At 31.2% G+C, this 19,079-nt stretch overlaps 1 protein-coding gene across 1 annotated transcript; it reads left to right on the forward strand.

Moving 5' to 3' along the window:
* The first annotated feature begins 28 nt into the window (after positions 1–28).
* On the forward strand, positions 29–15,560 carry LOC111709076 (uncharacterized). The gene is made up of 12 exons (XM_023482663.1): positions 29–97; positions 382–505; positions 981–1,065; positions 5,816–5,905; positions 6,990–7,068; positions 8,466–8,580; positions 9,849–9,924; positions 11,168–11,246; positions 11,748–11,867; positions 12,523–12,660; positions 12,871–12,932; positions 15,149–15,560. Exons 1-12 carry the CDS (start codon positions 77–79, stop codon positions 15,225–15,227), a joined length of 1,068 nt encoding a protein of 355 aa, XP_023338431.1. The 5' UTR covers positions 29–76; the 3' UTR covers positions 15,228–15,560.
* The last annotated feature ends 3,519 nt before the right edge of the window (positions 15,561–19,079 follow it).

Consider the following 19,079-nt stretch of genomic DNA (forward strand, 5'->3'; position numbering starts at 1 on the left):
TAATAATATTAATGATAATACTAGAATTCCTGCTCAGCCCTCCCCTGAAGAAAAAACTGTGACTGTGACCCACCGGATGGGAATAAATGATAAACAGGTATAATTTTACAATCAATCAATCAACTAGAATATTAACTTTACAGAAGTACTTGTCCAATTCACGACGGTATCCACTGCAGATCAAGAATGAATGTGATATCCATGTTTAAAGCTTTGAATTTGAATATTTGAATTCTTTTCAAGCTAGGCAAACTATGATATCTTCCACAATGTAGATCAGTTAGAAGTTTAAAGGTCGGTTATGCCCCTGTCCAAGTGAAGGGTTACGTAAAATTACAACGACAAAATGTTTTAAAATTGGGATAAAGAGTGTTGTTTTAGACGGACAAGGATAAGTTCCTGCATACAGAGGTGACCATCAGTATGGCTAATGAAAGATTGGGGACCCTAGCAGAGGTCGTCTTTACCATCCAGCAGGGATCCTTCTATAACTGTGTTATGCCAGGAACTAATCTTGTCATTATTTGTTTTTAAAAAGTTTCATGTTTCATGTATTGTGCTAAAATAGAAGTCTTTATTTTAAATGCCTATTTTACTGAAATCAATTAACCAATTCTGCAGTTGTTTTTATTAAAAATTTGGATAAAATAAATGAGTTTTTGTAGCAAACACACTCAAATTTTCTAATCTCTTTCCAATCTGATAATGTAAACTTAGACAATTTAATCAACGTAGTTCATAGTTTGAAATATCAAGGTGCACAACATCTGGTTTCAAAGATATAGGGATATAAAATTAAGAGAACTCAGTCTTTACTAAATGTATAGATATCCAATTTTTCATTTGTTTTATACTTACACTGATCATATTGCTGATCCAACATCAGAAAAGCCAAGAATTTCTGATTTTTAAAATTAATTTAGGAAAATTTAGAAAACAATCATTATTTTGATGAGAATAATGACGAAGAGATATTGTAGAAAACGTTGAGTCTCTGTGGGGTCCTATCCCTCTAGGTCGTCTTCCACCAGGGGTAGATAACACCTGCAGAGCAGTTTCACATGGGTAAATTTTAATACAGTCATAACCAGAAAACTCTGTAATATGAAGACGACTTTTAGAATCGAGAAGTTATAGTTTTAAACAAGTCCAATGAGCATCAGACAGTAGTCAAAGAAGTGTAAAAAGACCCATTTCACTAAATTTGTGTCTTGTAAGACTTTATGCTGTGAAACAACATCAAATACATTTAAGTATTCTTATAATGTCCTCTTCCTATTCCATTGTTTTCTGGTTATCACTGTATACAAACATAATTTGATTATTTGGTATTCTTGCTTCAACATAATCTAAAAATTATTAGAAACTAAATATAAATTCTTAAAATTTTATGCCTAGAATTGATGCTTATCTTTATAAATAAAGCTCTTCGCACATAATATATATGTTAGCTATAGCTGGCCAGATGGCTGGAACAAATTGACTAAAATCTTTTGGTAAATGTCAATTTTTAATTCCACGGGCAAATTCAGCTAGTCTTATATATATATAAAGTGGTAGTCTCTGTTTGTCTTGGTGTTTGTTTGTATGTGTGATCATAACTAAGAAACCCCTTGATTGATTTGACTCAAATTTGATTTGGGACCTCGATATAGAACTACGGGAATGTTCTTGGCTTGGTTTAAAAATTCTGCGTTGAGTCGGTCGGTCGGCTTTTATAGACATTGTTTAGTTACCAGACTACAAGCTGGTTTCCAAACCTAGTAAATCAATATTTTTTGCATTGCTTGCTTTCTGATTTGTTTGTTTCAATCCAAAAACATAAAGGGTCAGAATTCAAAAATGTTTTTTCCTAAAAATTGTTTAAAAACAGTGCCTAGGATCTATTTAATTTTAATGCGGATTCGAATCCGGATTTAGGAAGCCAAAATCTTGCGGATCCAAATGATCCGGATCCGGATCCTAAGCACATGTAATAAGGTTTGAAAGTTTAACAAACAAAAAAGAAACAAATCTAAATCTAAAGTTAAAAGGAGAGTTCAGAAAAAAATCCTTATAAATTCGACCAAATGATCTAATGAAAGGTCTGATGAACTTTTTTTTAAGCTTTCCCAATTAATCCCGTTTTTTAAAGGTTTTCTTTCCGATTTTACACCTCATAGTCATAGCAATAGGGAACTGGAATTTGCCGCAAATTCAAATTTTCTAATCTCATATAGCGTTTGCAACCTGATGGTGCATGAGAGGTCTCCGACACTAGGTGGCAAAGATAACAACCAAAGCTAACAAAAAGTGCTTCAAAGTGCTAAAATGGAATGAAAAGGGCTACAGAAAAGCAGAAGTGAGTTAGAGCAGTAAAATTTAAGCCCAATGTGTTGTGACCATAGAGAATAGAATATATATTAGAGTGGAATTTAAAGAATCTCTCGGTATGCATTTTTTCAGTCCCTTTTACCCTGAAAGTGAGTTCAAAGTGTACAAATCATGTAAATGTTCACAAATTATGTGCAGTAGAGTACATTAATACAGTATGTTCCCTAGACTATTCATTTCAATTTCGAAATTTTTAAAGCTGTTAAATAAACTTTATAATGAATTAGGTGATTAAAAAACATCATTTGGTTTATAGTTATAACGGAAAATCATCGTTTGTAAAGTGAAAGGCATAGAGTCTATGTGAAATGATAATTGGTCAATTATGAAACCAGCCTATTTCATAATTTGGTTTTCTTTTAACATTAGTTTAAGATTTTCTATAAAATGATATTCCAGGGCCCAATAGGTTATATAGCATAAATATGTGAAGAAAACCTGCAGTATGGAAACAGTACAACAAAATGGCCGTTTTACACTTTTTTTCTAGTAAATTCCCCTCTAATGTATATTCTATTCTCTATGGTTGTGACACTTCAAAGTAGAACCTGTCTTGAAAATTGATGAGACTTTTTAAAAGCAGGCTGTATCTATAAAAATCTGAGTTTGTAGCAAGAACTAGATTCCTTTATACTTATTTAATATTTATGTTTAAAATAAAATGTCAAAACATTTGTTTAATAAATTTCTCACAAATTTCATTCTGTTGCACAATGTCGGGAATTTCACAATGCTTTTATCAAATCCATTTGAATAAAGTACTAAGTAAGTTCGCTTAATTTCTGTGTCACGTTTTCTAAAAATTGAAGTTTTGAATTCAAGGGATTGAGTGGACTGTCCGATTAACAACGGTACCCTTTAAACGTTTGTCTGATCTTGGATAAATGAGATATTCTAGAAGTTTCAGCAAAATATAAATTATTTTAAACTGAGATTACACTATAAAAGTGATTTTGGATTCACAGAGTTAAGAACACAATGTCAGAAATTGCTAGAATTCAAATTTTGAAGTTGAAGTTGAAATTGAAGTTGAAGGTTCAAAGTGTACGGCCGGGCGTACAACTTTGAAATGGTGGGTTACTTAAAGATTTAGTCTGGCACTTAAAGAACTGAGTTTTTACCACAAAGTTAAACTTTCAAATTCCAATATCTTTGCAAGCTAATGTTGTAAACATCGTATATTCCAAACTTGGACACTTTGCCTTAGACAGAATTCATAGTTTGAAATATCAAGGGTCTACAACATCGGGTTGCACAGATATAGAGATTCCTTAGTAAAATAAACAGAAATAAAAGCATTTTCTTAAATTAAAAACTGTGCAGTTTACAAAATTGCATTTTTGTATTTAAAAAACGCTTACAGAACTTGGGGGGGGGGTTCCCTGGACCATCATGAGCCACACGAAACTACATCCGAACATATTAAACTCATATTTTTGCTCGAAAATATTTAAACTTAAAATATCTATTATATTTTTCACCGATTCTTTAACTGTAAAAGAACTGTTTTAAATCAATATCAGTTTTGCACAATTTTTTAAGGTCAATCATTTTTTAAATAAAAAACGTAAATACTGTTTTACTGAAATCTACACTGAGAACCAGAAAATACTGTTTTACTGGAATCTACACTGAGAACCAGAAAATACTGTTTTACTGGAATCTACACTGAGAACCAGAATAAACTGTTTTACTGGAATCTACACACTGAGAACGAGAAAATACTGTTTTACTGGAATCTACACTGAGATCCAGAATATACTGTTTTACTGGAATCTACTCTGAGAACCAGAATATACTGTTTTACTGGAATCTATAGTGAGAACCAGAATAAACTGTTTTACTGGAATCTACTCTGAGATACAGAAAATACTGTTTTACTGGAATCTACTCTGAGATACAGAAAATACTGTTTTACTGGAATCTACACTGAGAACCAGAAAATACTGTTTTACTGGAATCTATTCTGAGAACCAGAAAATACTGTTTTACTGGAATCTACACTGAGAACCAGAATAAACTGTTTTACAGGAATCTACACACTGAGAACCAGAATATACTGTTTTACTGGAATCTACACACTGAGAACCAGAATAAACTGTTTTACTGGAATCTTCACTGAGAACCAGAAAACTGTGGAATGAATGTCGCCTTTGTTCTTCCTTTTACTGATGAAATGTCTCCAAAGATTGCAATTGATAAATTTTAGGAATTTTTAGATGCTAATATTTAATAATATTTAGAAAAACAAGAATTACACGGTTATAATACGAATAGTTTCAATTCCAAACAATACAAAAATGTTCCTTATGAAAAACTGCAATAATTCTTTATCACATCATAGTTTTTCCCTCATTATTTTGGACAAACACAAAAATATAAAAATAAAAAATGAATATTAAAATATCCCTGCTCACCACAAATTCTAATTTTCTAATCCCTATATCTTTGTTACCTGATGTCGCAGATCTTTGATATTTCTCACTTGTAAAGTCTAGTAAATTAAATAGTCAACATTAAAAATATCAAAGGTTTCCACAATCAGGTTGCAAAAATATATGGATTAGAAAATTAAAACGTGTGACAAGTGTCAAGTTTCGTTACCCTCAAGTTCTTTTTTAACATTCTACTTTCCCCCAAGAAGTATTTTTGATAAATTAAAGCTGTGTCAATTATAGTAAATAATCTGTTTACTTTCCAGTGTTTATACCTTTCTTCTACTCCTTCTACTAGTATATTAATAGTGACGTAGAACATAATTAATTTTCTGTAAGGACAGACTATGGGGCAATCAGTTCAACTAAAATAATGGTTTTTATATTAAGGTTTTAATCAAGGCTTGTCTACTATGTCTATGGGCAGGAATCATGTTTATGATAAAAGTAAAAACTTTAAAAGTTTTTTTTCAGAAAGTTTTTATGTTTATTGGTTATACAAACAAACAAAGAAAGAAAAACAAGATAAATCTGCTAGGCTTTGCGTCTCAAATTATTAATTCTTCTAACTGTCTTAACATTTTTTGCTTTACATCATAAAACTAAAAAGTTTCTCAAATTTTCCAGTTTTCATTGGTGGATTCCCAAATTAATCTGATTTCGAAATTATATGGAGGCAGCAGCTTCTGGTTCGATCGGCTAAAAATATTTTCTGAGTTATGATCGGACATACATTCAAACAAACAGAGATTACTACATCTGATTACCAATTGAGGTGGTGGAGGTTACCAATTGAGGAGAACGCAAACCGCAAAACACTTTTGGGTGGCGGTGATTACCAATTGAGGACTTCTGCACTCCCCCCCCCCCCCAGGATGTGCTTGTCTCAACAGCGAAGACTCATTTTTTAACGCTAAAATTGTGTGTGCTTGAACAATAATGTTGTAAACAAAACTTAATTGTTAACTTTTTAAATAACTTTAAAAAAAATAACCTTCACTTGTTAGAATCCTGGATGAGAAAGGAGAAAAGAAACTGACAGTTTATATTATTCATTCAATTCCTCTTCTTATGTCAGCTGTTCAACTATTTTGCGGGTAAATATCTTTTAATTATAAAATGTTTTCATTAAAACTACTTTTAAACCATATACTGTATATTGCTCTAAGGCTTTAATGTTAAAAATCATGGATTACTGCGAAATTCTGACTAGTCTTATACTTTTTCCATGGTTGAGACTAAAATAATGATTTTTTTTTGCAGTTTTACTATTAGTGGGTTTTGATATCATAAAAACAATAATTTTGTAAATAATCAATTTCATAATTTGTTTTGTCTTTGGCTGATGTCTTGGAACTAGACAGAATCATTTCTGAGTTTTGATTTCATGCACAATTATGAGAACAAGAAATGTATCCGGTTACATTTTAGAAGTTTAAAACAATTATGAGACCAAGAAATGTATCCGGTTACATATTAGAAGTTTAAAACAATTATGAGACCAAGAAATGTATCCGGTTACATATTAGAAGTTTAAAACAATTATGAGACCAAGAAATGTATCTGGTTACATATCAGAAGTTTAAAACAATTATGAGAACAAGAAATGTATCTGGTTACATATCAGAAGTTTAAAACAATTATGAGAACAAGAAATGTATCTGATTACATATCAGAAGTTTAAAACAATTATGAGACCAAGAAATGTATCCGATATGCATATCAGAAGTTTAAAACAATTATGAGAACAAGAAATGCATCCGGTTACATATTAGAAGTTTAAACCATTATGAGAACAAGAAATTTATCCGGTTACATATTAGACGTTTAAACAATTATAATAACAAGAAATGTATCCGGTTACATATTAGAAGTTTATAACAATTTTGTTCCTTTCAATAGATCTTCGATGAGAGGAGTTCACAGGCAGCCGTAGTACATTTTAATTTCCGAGCCGGGTCAACCTTTCCGGTCCCAGTTTGTACTGTATCACCCGGACATTGGGTAAATAAAGCAGACAATTAATAGGACTAACTAGTGCAACAAGGTTGACGCGGTCAGACTTTATGTTGAATTTACTTTTACTAAAGGGTCAGAGGTGCCTGAGTTATTATTGAAAACATTTAAAATTTCAATCTAACGTGGAATTTACGTTATTAGCTTGATTTTGTATTATTTCAGGGGAAAGATGGCGCTAGTGGCACATTTAGTTGGTATAGATCAATTGGGATACGAGAAAGAATTGGGAATGACATCATGTGTAAGTAAAGGAATTTAGTTTTTTAAGTCCTATATCTTTGCAATCTGTTGGTGTAAACCATATTTCAAACTTAGATTCTTTGATCTAAGAGAAGCCATAGTTTAAAATATCTAAGGTATATGACATTGGGTTGCAAAGATATATGGATTAGAAAAGCAGAGACTAAATACCTCTATATATTCACTTTAAGGGTACTTACTAATCTAAAACCGCATCATTTGACAAAAACAATCATTAGTTTTTGGTGATTTTTTGATAATACATAAAACTGTTTAGATTTTATAAAAATATACAGTTAACGAAAAAATAAAAATTTTGACTCTGGATACCACCAATTCTAAAGTTTTATTATCCATTTCCCTGCTAACATTTTCAAATATATATTTAAACCTTCAAACTTAAACAAATGTATTTCTGGTAAAATTTAAATAATATTTTAAAATAAATGTTGCCAACTCAATTTTATATCATTAGCAAAGTATCTTTTATTCTAAATATTTCAAAAGTTAATTTCACTTATTGAGTACAAAAAAGGATTCGAATACAAAAGTAAAAATGAAATTAAAAAAGTAACATTCCTGTAAGGTCCCAGGATTGGGAGTAGTTTAAGCGCTGAGTAGAATGCGGGATTCATCCCAGACAAGATAAAGGAATAAAGGAAATAAATAGTGAAACTTCATCTTTAGCTTTTCTCTGCTTTACATCTGATCCAAAGGAATATAGAAACTCAAAAATCAGGGTGAAGTTCACGCTGATACCGGTTTTTTACTTATCCTGCTCTTAAACATGAAACTAGAACTTATCTTGCTCTTAAGAATGGATTGCTTCGGAAGATCTTATCCAGAGTTGGGTATAAAAAGGATATTTTTGTACTTCTTATATACATATTGTGGGGATAAACTATATGAGTTCATCAATTCCAGACAAGTCGGAAATAACTATAAAGCGAGGAACAAGTAGGCCTTTTTCAGCAATGAAAAATTCCTCAATACGCCTCTTCCTAACCCTCTCCAAACTTCCAACTTCTCCAAATTATCCAAACCTCGACGTCAAAAGATTTACTTAAGGACATCCAAGAAATAAAGAAGAACTAAAAAAATGCCTGCTGGTAGGCCTAGATTGGAGATTTAGCTTAGCATACAATTGCAGAAACTAAACCCACCCTGCCCTTGGCATCTCAGCATTCTGCAACGTATACATTTTAATTAATATTCCGGCATTGAGTTCACTGAGTCTGCTGAAAGCTGAAAGAAAACAGGAGTATGCGTGCTTTCTACAGACTTTATCTATAAACTTCATGCCTTCTATTGTGAGAAATGTTTTTTAATCTACATCAACTTAATTCCGCTTGTACTCAAGTACACCTTACTTGTATATTTATTTACTCTAATCTTTAGGTGATGAAAAATGACAAGAGTTGGAGGGGTATGTTAATCAAGGATAACGAGGGGGACTGGGGAGTAGCTGTAGCGGCCTGGAGAGGGATGGAGAAGGGTCGACCCGGGGTTCCAGGTAGGGTATGATAGGAATGGGGTAAGACTAAAGTTCTGGGTGGGGTAGGGTTAAAGTTCCCGGTGGGGAAAGCTCTAAGTTCCAGGTGGGGTCGAATTAATGTTCCACGTAGGAATTGACTAGCACTAAAGTTCCAGGTAGGGTAGGATTAATTTTCCATGTAGGGTAGGGTTAAAGTTCCAGGTAGGGTAGGATTAAAGTTCCAGGCAGGATAGGGTTAAAGTTCCAGGTAGGAATGGGGTAGGGCTAAAGTTCCAGGTAGGGTAGGATTCAAGTTTAAGTAAGGTAGGATTAAAACTCCAGGTAGGGTAGGGATGTTCCTGGTAGAGTAGGATTAAAGTTCCAGGTAGGGGAAGATTAAAGTTCCAGGTAAAGTAGGATTAAAGTTCCAGGTAAAATAGGATTAAAGTTCCAGGTGGGATAGGGTTAAAGTTCCAGGTAGGGAAGAATTTAAGTTACAGTTAGGTGAAGATTAAAGTTCCAGGTAGGGTAGTATTAAAGTTCCAGGTAGGGTACGGTTAAAGTTCCAGGTAGGGTAGGATTAAAGTTCCAGGTAGGGTAGGATTAAAGTTCAAGGTAGGGAAGGGTTAAAGTTCCAGGTGGGGAAGGGTTTTAGTTCCAGGTAGAGTGGGGTTTAAGTTTCAGGTAGGAATGGGGTAGGACTAATTTCCAGGAGGGACTAGGGTAGGACTAAAGTTTTCATTTATATAAATATGTTAGTCAATAGCCATAGCTTGCCAACAGCTGGATAAAATTTTATACACATTTTTAAGGGTATCCTAGGGGTGACACAGGCTAAAACATTAATGAAATTTTTGAAATTTCACGGAAAACGCCGGGCACTTCAGCTAAAAACGTTATTTAATACGAAGTGCGGCTAAACGGCGAGAGTAATTATTACTTTAATTATATAATCATAAGAGTCCTCTTTATAATACAGGGTGTCCCAATGAACATGGGAGACAGTGACGAATTCGATATCGTCTTTTAAAATAATTCTTTGATTTAGTATAGTGATACCCTACTGGGAAGGCTGTAATCCGTAAGATTTTCGTCTGCTATGTTTATGACTGCATACGGTTGTACTAAGTAAAACAAGAAAATTATATTATTCACTGTTCACCTGGCAGCAAAGCCATAATAGACACATCTTTACAGCCATTTTCCGTTTTCATTAAATAAACTCTTGCATACATAATAATATTGTGTCTTTTGACAATGTTAATTCATAAAAAAGAGACAAAAGTTAAAAATTGAAATTATTTCAGGAAATGCAAAAAGAAAAGGGACACCTGGGGTGAAAGGAAACCCGGGACACTTCGCTCTTAAGTTTATTAATCTCAGGTAATATATTTACCAATATTAATCTCAGGTAATATATTTACCAATATTAATCTTAGGTAATATATTTACCAATATTAATCTCAGGTAATTTATTTACCAATATTAATCTTAGGTAATATTTTACCAATATTAATCTTAGGTAATATATTTATCAATATTAATCTCAGTTAATATATTTACCAATATTAATCTCAGTTAATATATTTACCAATATTAATCTCAGGTAATATTTTACCAATATTTATTTCAGGTAATATTTTTGCCAATATTTATTTCAGTTAATTAAGGAAAACTATTGACAGAATATCGCTAAAAGTAGATTGTCAACATTATTTTCTTTATTTAAAGCGAGATTCTGAAATTCCACGGGCAACGCCGGGAAGATTAGCAATACTACATGTAGCACATTTTATCTTTTTATTTTGAGAATAAATTGCAATATCTCTTAAAAGGGAGAATATAATGAGTATCTCTTTATATATATGTTGTAGCACGCTCCCTTTAATTGAACAATTTACACTTAAACTTGAGAAGAATGCGAATATTATTGAGAGTATATTTTAATGTTTAGAAATGCATTTCTCAATCCATTGCCGACCACCACCTTTCAATAAATATTTTAATTCAAAATTTGTTTATAATTCTTTACAATTTACTTTCTTTTGTATTCAAGAATATCTGAAATATCATTTTAAATGGAAAAATTGGAATTCAACAGATTTATTCTGGGTTTATTCGGAGTTTTCGTGAAAATTGTACACTTTTACTTTGCAATAAATATTTGAATATTCTTTCCTAAAAATATTTTACAGAACAAAAAAATTTCCTTTTGTCTCTCATTTTAAATAATGAAATTAAAGGAAAATTGAGTCTTATCCAAAGAAGTCAAATTTTTATAATCCCTATAGGTTTGCAACTGCAGATGGTTTAAACCGTTGATATTTTCTAAACTTAGATTATATGATCTGGCAAAATTTATAGGGTCTACGACGGTGGGTTGCAAAGATTAAAGGATTATAAAAGGTTTGTTGCAATGACTCAATTTCTCTGTTAAGATGATATTAAAATGGACTGTCTACGTAATTTAAAGTGATTCTTATTTCCAGATGGAGATATTATTTTTTTCTTTTCTAAAAATGTCACTGAATTTGTGTAGTATAGTTATAGGGATTAAGAAATCAGAGTTTGTGGCAAAGACATGATTCCTTGGTTTAAAAATAAAATTATTTTGTTTTGTTTTTAGGCGGAACCATGCTAAACCTGTTTTTGTCGTACTTCCAACAGGGACCAAAAAGTATACATTTTGGGTGAACAATATTAAGGTAAATTTTATGAAAAAATATATTTCACTTTTTTCAAACTTTCTTGATTTCTTATGCTTGAATCATTGCTCACATTTTTAAGACTGAGTTTCTGCCGATTTTTGTCATTCTGATGTTTCCATTCAAAGCATTTGAAATAAAAAGCTCATTGATAATTTAAAGAAATACAGGCACACAAACATTCTGCTGGAAGTGATTTTAGGGGTAATTTAAATGCCTCTGTTCATTGACAATGCACAACGGTACCCTTTAAACCTTTGTACTATCAGGAATGAATAGGATATCCTAGTTTTGAGGCTAAAATCTATTAATTTTAATTTTGGTTTCACTAAAAGAAAATTAAGATATGACGCGTTCATGCTACAGAAATTTAACAGCATCTAACATTATTTGACAGAAAAAATGTTATTTTTCTTTTGTTACTCAGATAAAGGTATATTATCATTATTATTATTATTATCATTATTATGATTATAATTAATATTATTAATATTATTGTAGGTGAATTTAAAGAAAGGAAGTATAACAGTTCCTCCCTGGGAGACTGAAACTGTTCAGAATATTGGTCTAGCATTTGTTATCTCTACTCTCTACCTCCTAGTTCAACCTAGGCCTAAGATGGTAAACTATATACTGTTACTATAGTTTCAGTAGAAGTAAATATTTCCATATACTGTTATAGCGCCGATATAAGGATTTATCTCTAATTGGATAATGAGATAGATAGAAAGATAGATATGCTACCGATTTCTATTGGTTCAGAATAGACAACAACAAACATGGCTTAACACATAGTGGAACCCATCAAACTGTGGAATAGAATCTCATGATTTCAATTATTCCAATCAACATAAAACTATAGCATTTGTGCACAAACCCATGTTACATATGTCAAACACACATTAGATTGCTAAATGTCGTCTTCCTATTTCACAGTTATCTGGTTCTTACTGCAAAACATTAAGCATTTAAAACTCAAAGTGCATTTGATCTTGAACAAAACGTATAAAATTCATAATAATTGTTGACAAATACAAATTCTATTATTATGTTTAAAGGAATTGAGTCTTTTCCACAAACTCTGAATTTCTATTCTCTAATCTCTATATCTATGCCAACCCAATGTCGTACAGACCTTGATATTTAAACTTTGAATTCTGTCAGATCAAATTATCTAAGTTTGAAATATTAAAGATTTACACCATCAGGTTGGAAAGGTATAGCCGGATATGAATGTTTAAGTTTGTGAAAAGACTCAATTTCTTTTATATTTTAGCCGACGAACGTGAAGCGGGGTGAGAAGAAGGTAAAGCAGGTGTACGAGGAGAACGGGGACTGCACTATGCTCTACGCCTGTGGTTGGAGCGAGATAGAGAACCTGCCTAGTAACAGTCACATCAAGCACCACTGCAGTGTGAGCAGATAGATTAATAGATAACTTAATTGATTAATTAATTGTTTGGTAAAATCCTTAGATAGATAGATATATTGATTGATTGATAGATAGATAGATAGATAGATAGATAGATAGATGGATAGATAGATAGATAGATAGATAGATAGATAGATAGATAAATAGAAAGATATAAAGTAGAAACATTGATTGATTGATTTATTGATACAGGGCGGAGATGCTGCTGGTTGTGTAGGAGACTACTCCGACTCAGGCGGATGTGGAGCTTGCGGGTAATTTCAGAATTAATGGGATTAATAATCCCCTTGATTATGCTAAACTGAGGATTAAAAGGATTAATAAGAATTTTAGGATTGTTGGGATTAATATTTAACTAAGGATAAAAGGGATACATATTCAACTAAGGATTAAAGTGATTTACAATTAAAGAGACTACTATTCAACTATGGATTGAATGGATTGCTATTCAACTTAAGATTAAAGTAATGAATATTTAACTTTTAATTGAAGGGATTAATATTCAATTTAGGAGTAAATTAATTAATATTTAACAATGAAAGGGGTTAATATTAAATTTATTATTAAAAGGGATTAATATTTAACTAAGGATTAAAGTGATGATATTTAACTTAGGATTAAAAGGATTAACATTTAGATTAGGATTCAAGGGATTTACATTCAATTTAGGACTAACGGGATTAATACTCAATTTAGTGAAAAATATTCAACTAAGGACTCAAGGAAATAATGTTTAACTTGGGATTAAAATAATTAATATACAACTAACTATTAAACTCAATTTAGGATTAAAGACATTAATAATTAACGAGAATTAAAGAGATTAACATCTTCAACTAAGGATTTAAGGGATTAATATCCAACATAGGATTAAATGAATTAATATTCAATTTCGGATAAAAGGGGATTAATATCCATCTAAGGATTAAATGGGATTAATATCCATTTAAGGATTAAATGGGATTAATATTTAACAAAGGTTTGAAGAGATTAATATTAAACTAGGAATTAATAATCAATTTAGGATTACTGGGATCAATATTTAACTAAGGATTAAAGAGATTAATATTCAACTAAGGATTAAAAGAATTAATAATTAATTTAGGATTAAAGGGATTAATAATCAACTAAGGTTTAGAGAGATTAAAATTCAACTAAGGATTAAAGAGATTAACAATCAACGAAGGATTAAAAGAATTAATAATTAATTTAGGATCAAAGGGATTAATATTCAACTAAGGTTTAGAGGGATTAATATTCAACTAAGGATTAAAGGGATTGATATTCAACTAAGGATTAAAGTGATTAATACACAACTAACTAATGAAGAGATTAATATTAAACTAAGAATTAAAGAGATTAATGATCAATTTAGGATTATAGGGATTAATATTCAACTAAGGATTAGATGAAATAATATTCAGCTAAGGATTAAAAGAATTAATAATCAATTCAAGATTAAAGGGATTTATATTCAACTAAGGTCTAGAGGGATTAATATTAAACTAAGGATTAATTGGATTAATATTCAACTAAGGATTAAAGTGATTAATATACAACTAACTATTAAAGGGATTGTTGTTTAACTAAGGATTAAAGGGATTGTTGTTCAACTAAGGATTAAAGGGAGTGTTGTTTAACTAAGGATTAAAGGGATTGGTGTTTAACTAAGGATTAAAGGGATTGGTGTTTAACTATGGATTAAAGGGATTGTTGTTTAACTAAGGAATAAAGGGATTGTTGTTTAACTAAGGAATAAAGGGATTGTTGTTTAACTAAGGAATAAAGGGATTGGTGTTTAACTAAGGAATAAAGGGATTGGTGTTTAACTAAGGATTAAAGGGATTGTTGTTCAACTAAGGATTAAAGGGATTGTTGTTTAACTAAGGATTAAAGGGATTGACCAACAGGTTATATAGCATAAATATGTGAAGTACACCTGCAGTATGGAAACAGTACAACAAAATGGCTGTTTTACACTTTTTTCTAATAAATTCCTCTCTATATATTCTATTCTCTATGCTTTTACTTATACTTAAATATAAAAAAAAGAAACTGAAGAATGATTTTGTATTTTTTGTTAATTTGTTAAAGCATTTTTAAATAATCATCTTAGATATTTCATTAAATTAAGGAAAAATTTATAAAAGTATAAATTAATCTTCAGCAGAAGTAAATATTTCCATTTACTGATAGCGCTGATTGAAGGATTCATAACTCTAATTGGATAATGAGATAGAAGGAAAGATAGATATTACCGCCATACTTTTTCTATTGGTACAGAATAGACAACAAACGCATGACTGGATCCTGATTGGATCAGGCGCTAATGGACTAGGCATATACAGGAGTAAACTCAGATTTTTTTTCAAATTAAATTCACGCCTTTAGAAATATTTCAAACATGATACAAATTATGTAACACAATCATTTTTTTAAAATTTAACCATATAAGGAGTTTTATTTTCAGTGGTTGTGGCGGTTGTGGAGGCTGCGGTGGTTGTGGAGGATGTGGTGGATGTGGAGGTTGTGGTGGTTGCGGAGGTTAATTATGATGTTGCTGTTGAATTTATATACTTTAATATTGTTCACGTATTTATAGTAAATTTTGAAGGTTGAAAAAATTAACTAAAACCAAAAGTTGATTAGATTTATACAACAATTAGATATTTTTAGTAATCAAATATTTAGGCTGGAAGCCTGAACACTGCACTTGCAGCAAAAATACAATTTTGACTAGAAACTTGATAAATGTTACTAATTGTTGTTATTTGTCAAAAGCTATTTAAAAGATCGTTTATTACATGGAAAAAATTAGTTTTTGTCGCCATATTTTCGCTTTTTGTAAAAATTAATTGAGTAGCACAGCTTTGATATTTTAAGCTATGGTTATAGATCAAAACTCTAAGTTTGAAATATGACAGGTTTGCACCATCAGGTTGCAAAAATATAGGGATGAGAAAATATGATTGTGTGGCAAAAACTCAATTTCTTTGATACTTTGACAAAAATACGTTTTTCTTTAAACGAATTTCTTACCCTTGCCTAGTTCTTTCCTGCATACTTGTTCATTCAGCAGAAAATTACGAAGTCAAATCTTTTGTGTCGAGAATCCCGAATTCATGTGTTATCTGTAATTTTTGACATCCTAAGGATTAAATAAATTCTTCTTGAAGTTCTTGGTTTAACTGTAGTTGCCACCGTGGCGTAGCATTTAATCTCACACAAAAGTTTCGAATTCTATCGAACATCTACTTTTTTACTCTACAGAGGTTTGGTCCATCACCATCACTGAATTTTAGATATAACTGTTTACGATAAAACCCCTGCAGAAATATGGAGAGGGGGGATTTCGTGCTTTAGATTGCAAATTTAATTACAATCAAAATCCAAACAAATTATCATGAAAACGACAAATTTGGAATTTTCAAATTTTATTTAATTTCCGCGAAAAAAATTGACATAAAGTTTTCTGTATTATGTTTTAAAAAGAGGACAAAGAAAATTTCTTTGTATGAAACATTTGCTAGAAATATTTTGATGGACATAATTTAATTTTTTAAATGAATTGTCATTATGTTCTTTGTTCTATACAGTTTATTTAATTATAAGTGATTTGAAAGAATCTGTAAAAACAGTTTCTACCGGTACATACTGTACCCTAAACATGGTGTACGGTGTACACTGTACACTGTATGTATAATGTTGTACGGGCAAAACATTCTTTAACCGATACATGGACAATTAATTCACTTTCAAAATTAAACTAAGCTAAACTTAAGAATTCTATTTTCATTTTCATTGACAGTGAATGCAACGATATTTATATTCAATGTTTTGGTTAGAATGTTTAAATCCAATGTTTATCAATGTTGCTTGCGACACTGAATAATAAATAGATATATTTCTGCATAAAAATCAGTTTTATGTCCATAGAGAAAGGCTTATAACAGTTTGGAATAGGAAGACGACATTAAAGTAATCTTTTTTGCTTTTGGTGTAGATTTACTAAGCAAATAGTTTTGCTTAGTAAATTAAAAATCAACTTTTAAGTAAGAATTTAAATTTCTGTGTTTTATGTTTAGTGGACAATTTTTAAATCATTACAGTCGTCTTCCTATTCCATAGTTTTGTGAGTTCCAAATTCAATAAAAAAGAAAATGTGTGCTTTATTAACCTTAACCAACATTTTTGTGAAAATCTTGTAATAAATTCAAACTAAAAATGTAAAGAATTACAATCTCTTTTTTTCTGAATGGATTCGTAGACGAGAAGAATATTTTATATAACACACCTGCTTCTGTTTGTCCAAGCTGCTTAAAAAAGTGTTCTTTAAGTGTTTTCTAAATTATTTTACTTGGTATATTGTATAGTATAGTTAGAAAACACAAATATTGTGATAAATGTTATACGATGGTTACTTTTTTTAACCTGTATTAATTATTAGAGAAATAGCTGTTTATGTTTTTCTAATAAAATATGGAATAAGTAATATTTTTTTTTACTGTTTTTGATAAAGTTCATTATTGAAATCATGAAAAATGTTTCCCAATCATGAATCCAAAAAAAGGAAGGGGGGACGTTACATTTGGAAAATTGGGGGAAGTGCCTCTTCCTTTAAAGCGGGTACAACTATAGTGAGCGGGAGGACCCTTCTGCAATCTGCAGGTTAATTTTATTTTATTTTAAACACTGGATTTTAAAAATTTCTTCTCGACACCACTTTAAATCAGTCAAAAGGATGTGAGTCTTTCCCACAAACTCAAATTTTCTTTTCGCCATATCTTTGCAACCAAATGTCGTAGACATTAGATTTTTCAAACTATTATTCTGCTGCATTTTGAAATATTAAATGTTAACACCATCAGAATCTAAAAATAAAGGGATTATAAAATTTGAGTTTGTGGCAAAAACTCAAATCACTTCTTCAAAATAGGACCCCTTCCAACCTTGATTGTGTCATGGGGGTTTGACATAAAAATTACCAATGACTTTTGTAAAAGTAAAAAAAAAACAAATATTTTTATTACACCCCTTCCCCTTATTGTAATTTACTGGTCCATTTTTACATATACTAAAACTAAAAATGGCAAAAGAGGGAAATATCCAGCCTGCAGGTGTAGTTTTATAAAATTCGAAATTTGAAAAGCTGAATATTTTCATGCTTTATCTTGAGTTTTCACAGGCTGTTGCATCCTTTTTGATGCTTTTTTTCTTTGTTCTAGCAATATTTCGACTACTCGTGCAATTAAAAAGTTTCTGTTTAAATATTCATAGATTTTTTGCTAAAACAATCGAGTGTGTAATGAGTTAAAAATCAGTTTTTTTAGTCTTGATTTATAAAACTAAAATTTGTTGAGGTGTTAAGGCAAAAAAAAGTTGACCTGTGGCACACCCCGGCCCACTGTGTATAGCAATAAAGTTTAATAATTTTGTGCAAAGCCAAATAGGCTTGAATTGAGGTATTAAAAGACCATTTTATTTTTAAAATTTGGATTTAATTTACTTTATTCATTGCACTGCACCGCCGTTTTGCAATATTTCTTTTTATTACAACTAGCTGAAGTGCCCGGCGTTGCCCATGGAATTTTTAAAATCGAATCAAAACAAAAAACTTTTAATTTATTTAGCTTCTTTCATCCCCAAGGGTATCCATGAGTTTCGTCACTAAAATTCAGCCCATTTGATTCAGTCGTTGGCCAGCCTATAGCAAACACGTAAATGAACGAAGAGCATTATTATATAGACTACGATTGTAGTCCTACTTTTTTTCACAACAGAAACTTTTACAAGTCATAATTATTTCTGGACTAATTTGTCCTTTTTTCATCTCAATGAATTTAAGTTTAACTTAAGTTTTTCATTTTCCAAAATGTCTATTATCTCTAGTTTAAATATACTAATTATTACTAACATAACAGTAAAATAAAATGTCGAGTTTTTAGAAACAATAAATTTTTCTGCTAGTTTTGTTTGAAGGAGAGATAAAGGTAATGCAAAGAAATTGGATTGTATGTGTACCTTTAAAGTATCTTATATTTAAAGCTGATATCCAAGAAGACAAAGTTTTGAATTTAGAGTTCAAATTTTGCACCCCCTAGGAGCTCCTAGGGGAGGAGGGGGCAAACTTTTATTTTGACATTTCGCGCTAATTTCGCCCTCCCAGATTTATTTCTGTGTACGCCCTTGCCGGAAGGTTGCCCATATTAAGATCAGTAAAGGAAAGGGGGGGGGGTAATCACCCCCTCCCCTCCTCCCCCCAGTTTGACTATTTTGCCACTGGGAGTCCTGGGAGTTGGTACTTGGGAAGTGCCTGTCCAGTGTCCATTGTACTCAGGGGCGTTATAAGTAAGGATTCTGTAGGGAGGGGTAAATTTTTTTTACCCCCCCCCCCCCTATAG

The sequence above is a fragment of the Eurytemora carolleeae genome, unplaced genomic scaffold, assembly GCF_000591075.1.
Source record: "Eurytemora carolleeae unplaced genomic scaffold, Eaff_2.0 scaffold925, whole genome shotgun sequence".
In the NCBI taxonomy this organism is placed as follows: domain Eukaryota; kingdom Metazoa; phylum Arthropoda; class Copepoda; order Calanoida; family Temoridae; genus Eurytemora; species Eurytemora carolleeae.

Bases quoted from the DNA above. Each gene is read 5' to 3' on its own strand.
- LOC111709076 (XM_023482663.1), top strand. From the start codon at position 77: ATGGGAATAAATGATAAACAG. The intron at 1,066-5,815 runs GTAAATTTTAAT...TTCACTTGTTAG, and splicing joins TGCAGAGCAGTTTCACATGG to AATCCTGGATGAGAAAGGAG. The intron at 11,868-12,522 runs GTAAACTATATA...TTTATATTTTAG, and splicing joins TTCAACCTAGGCCTAAGATG to CCGACGAACGTGAAGCGGGG.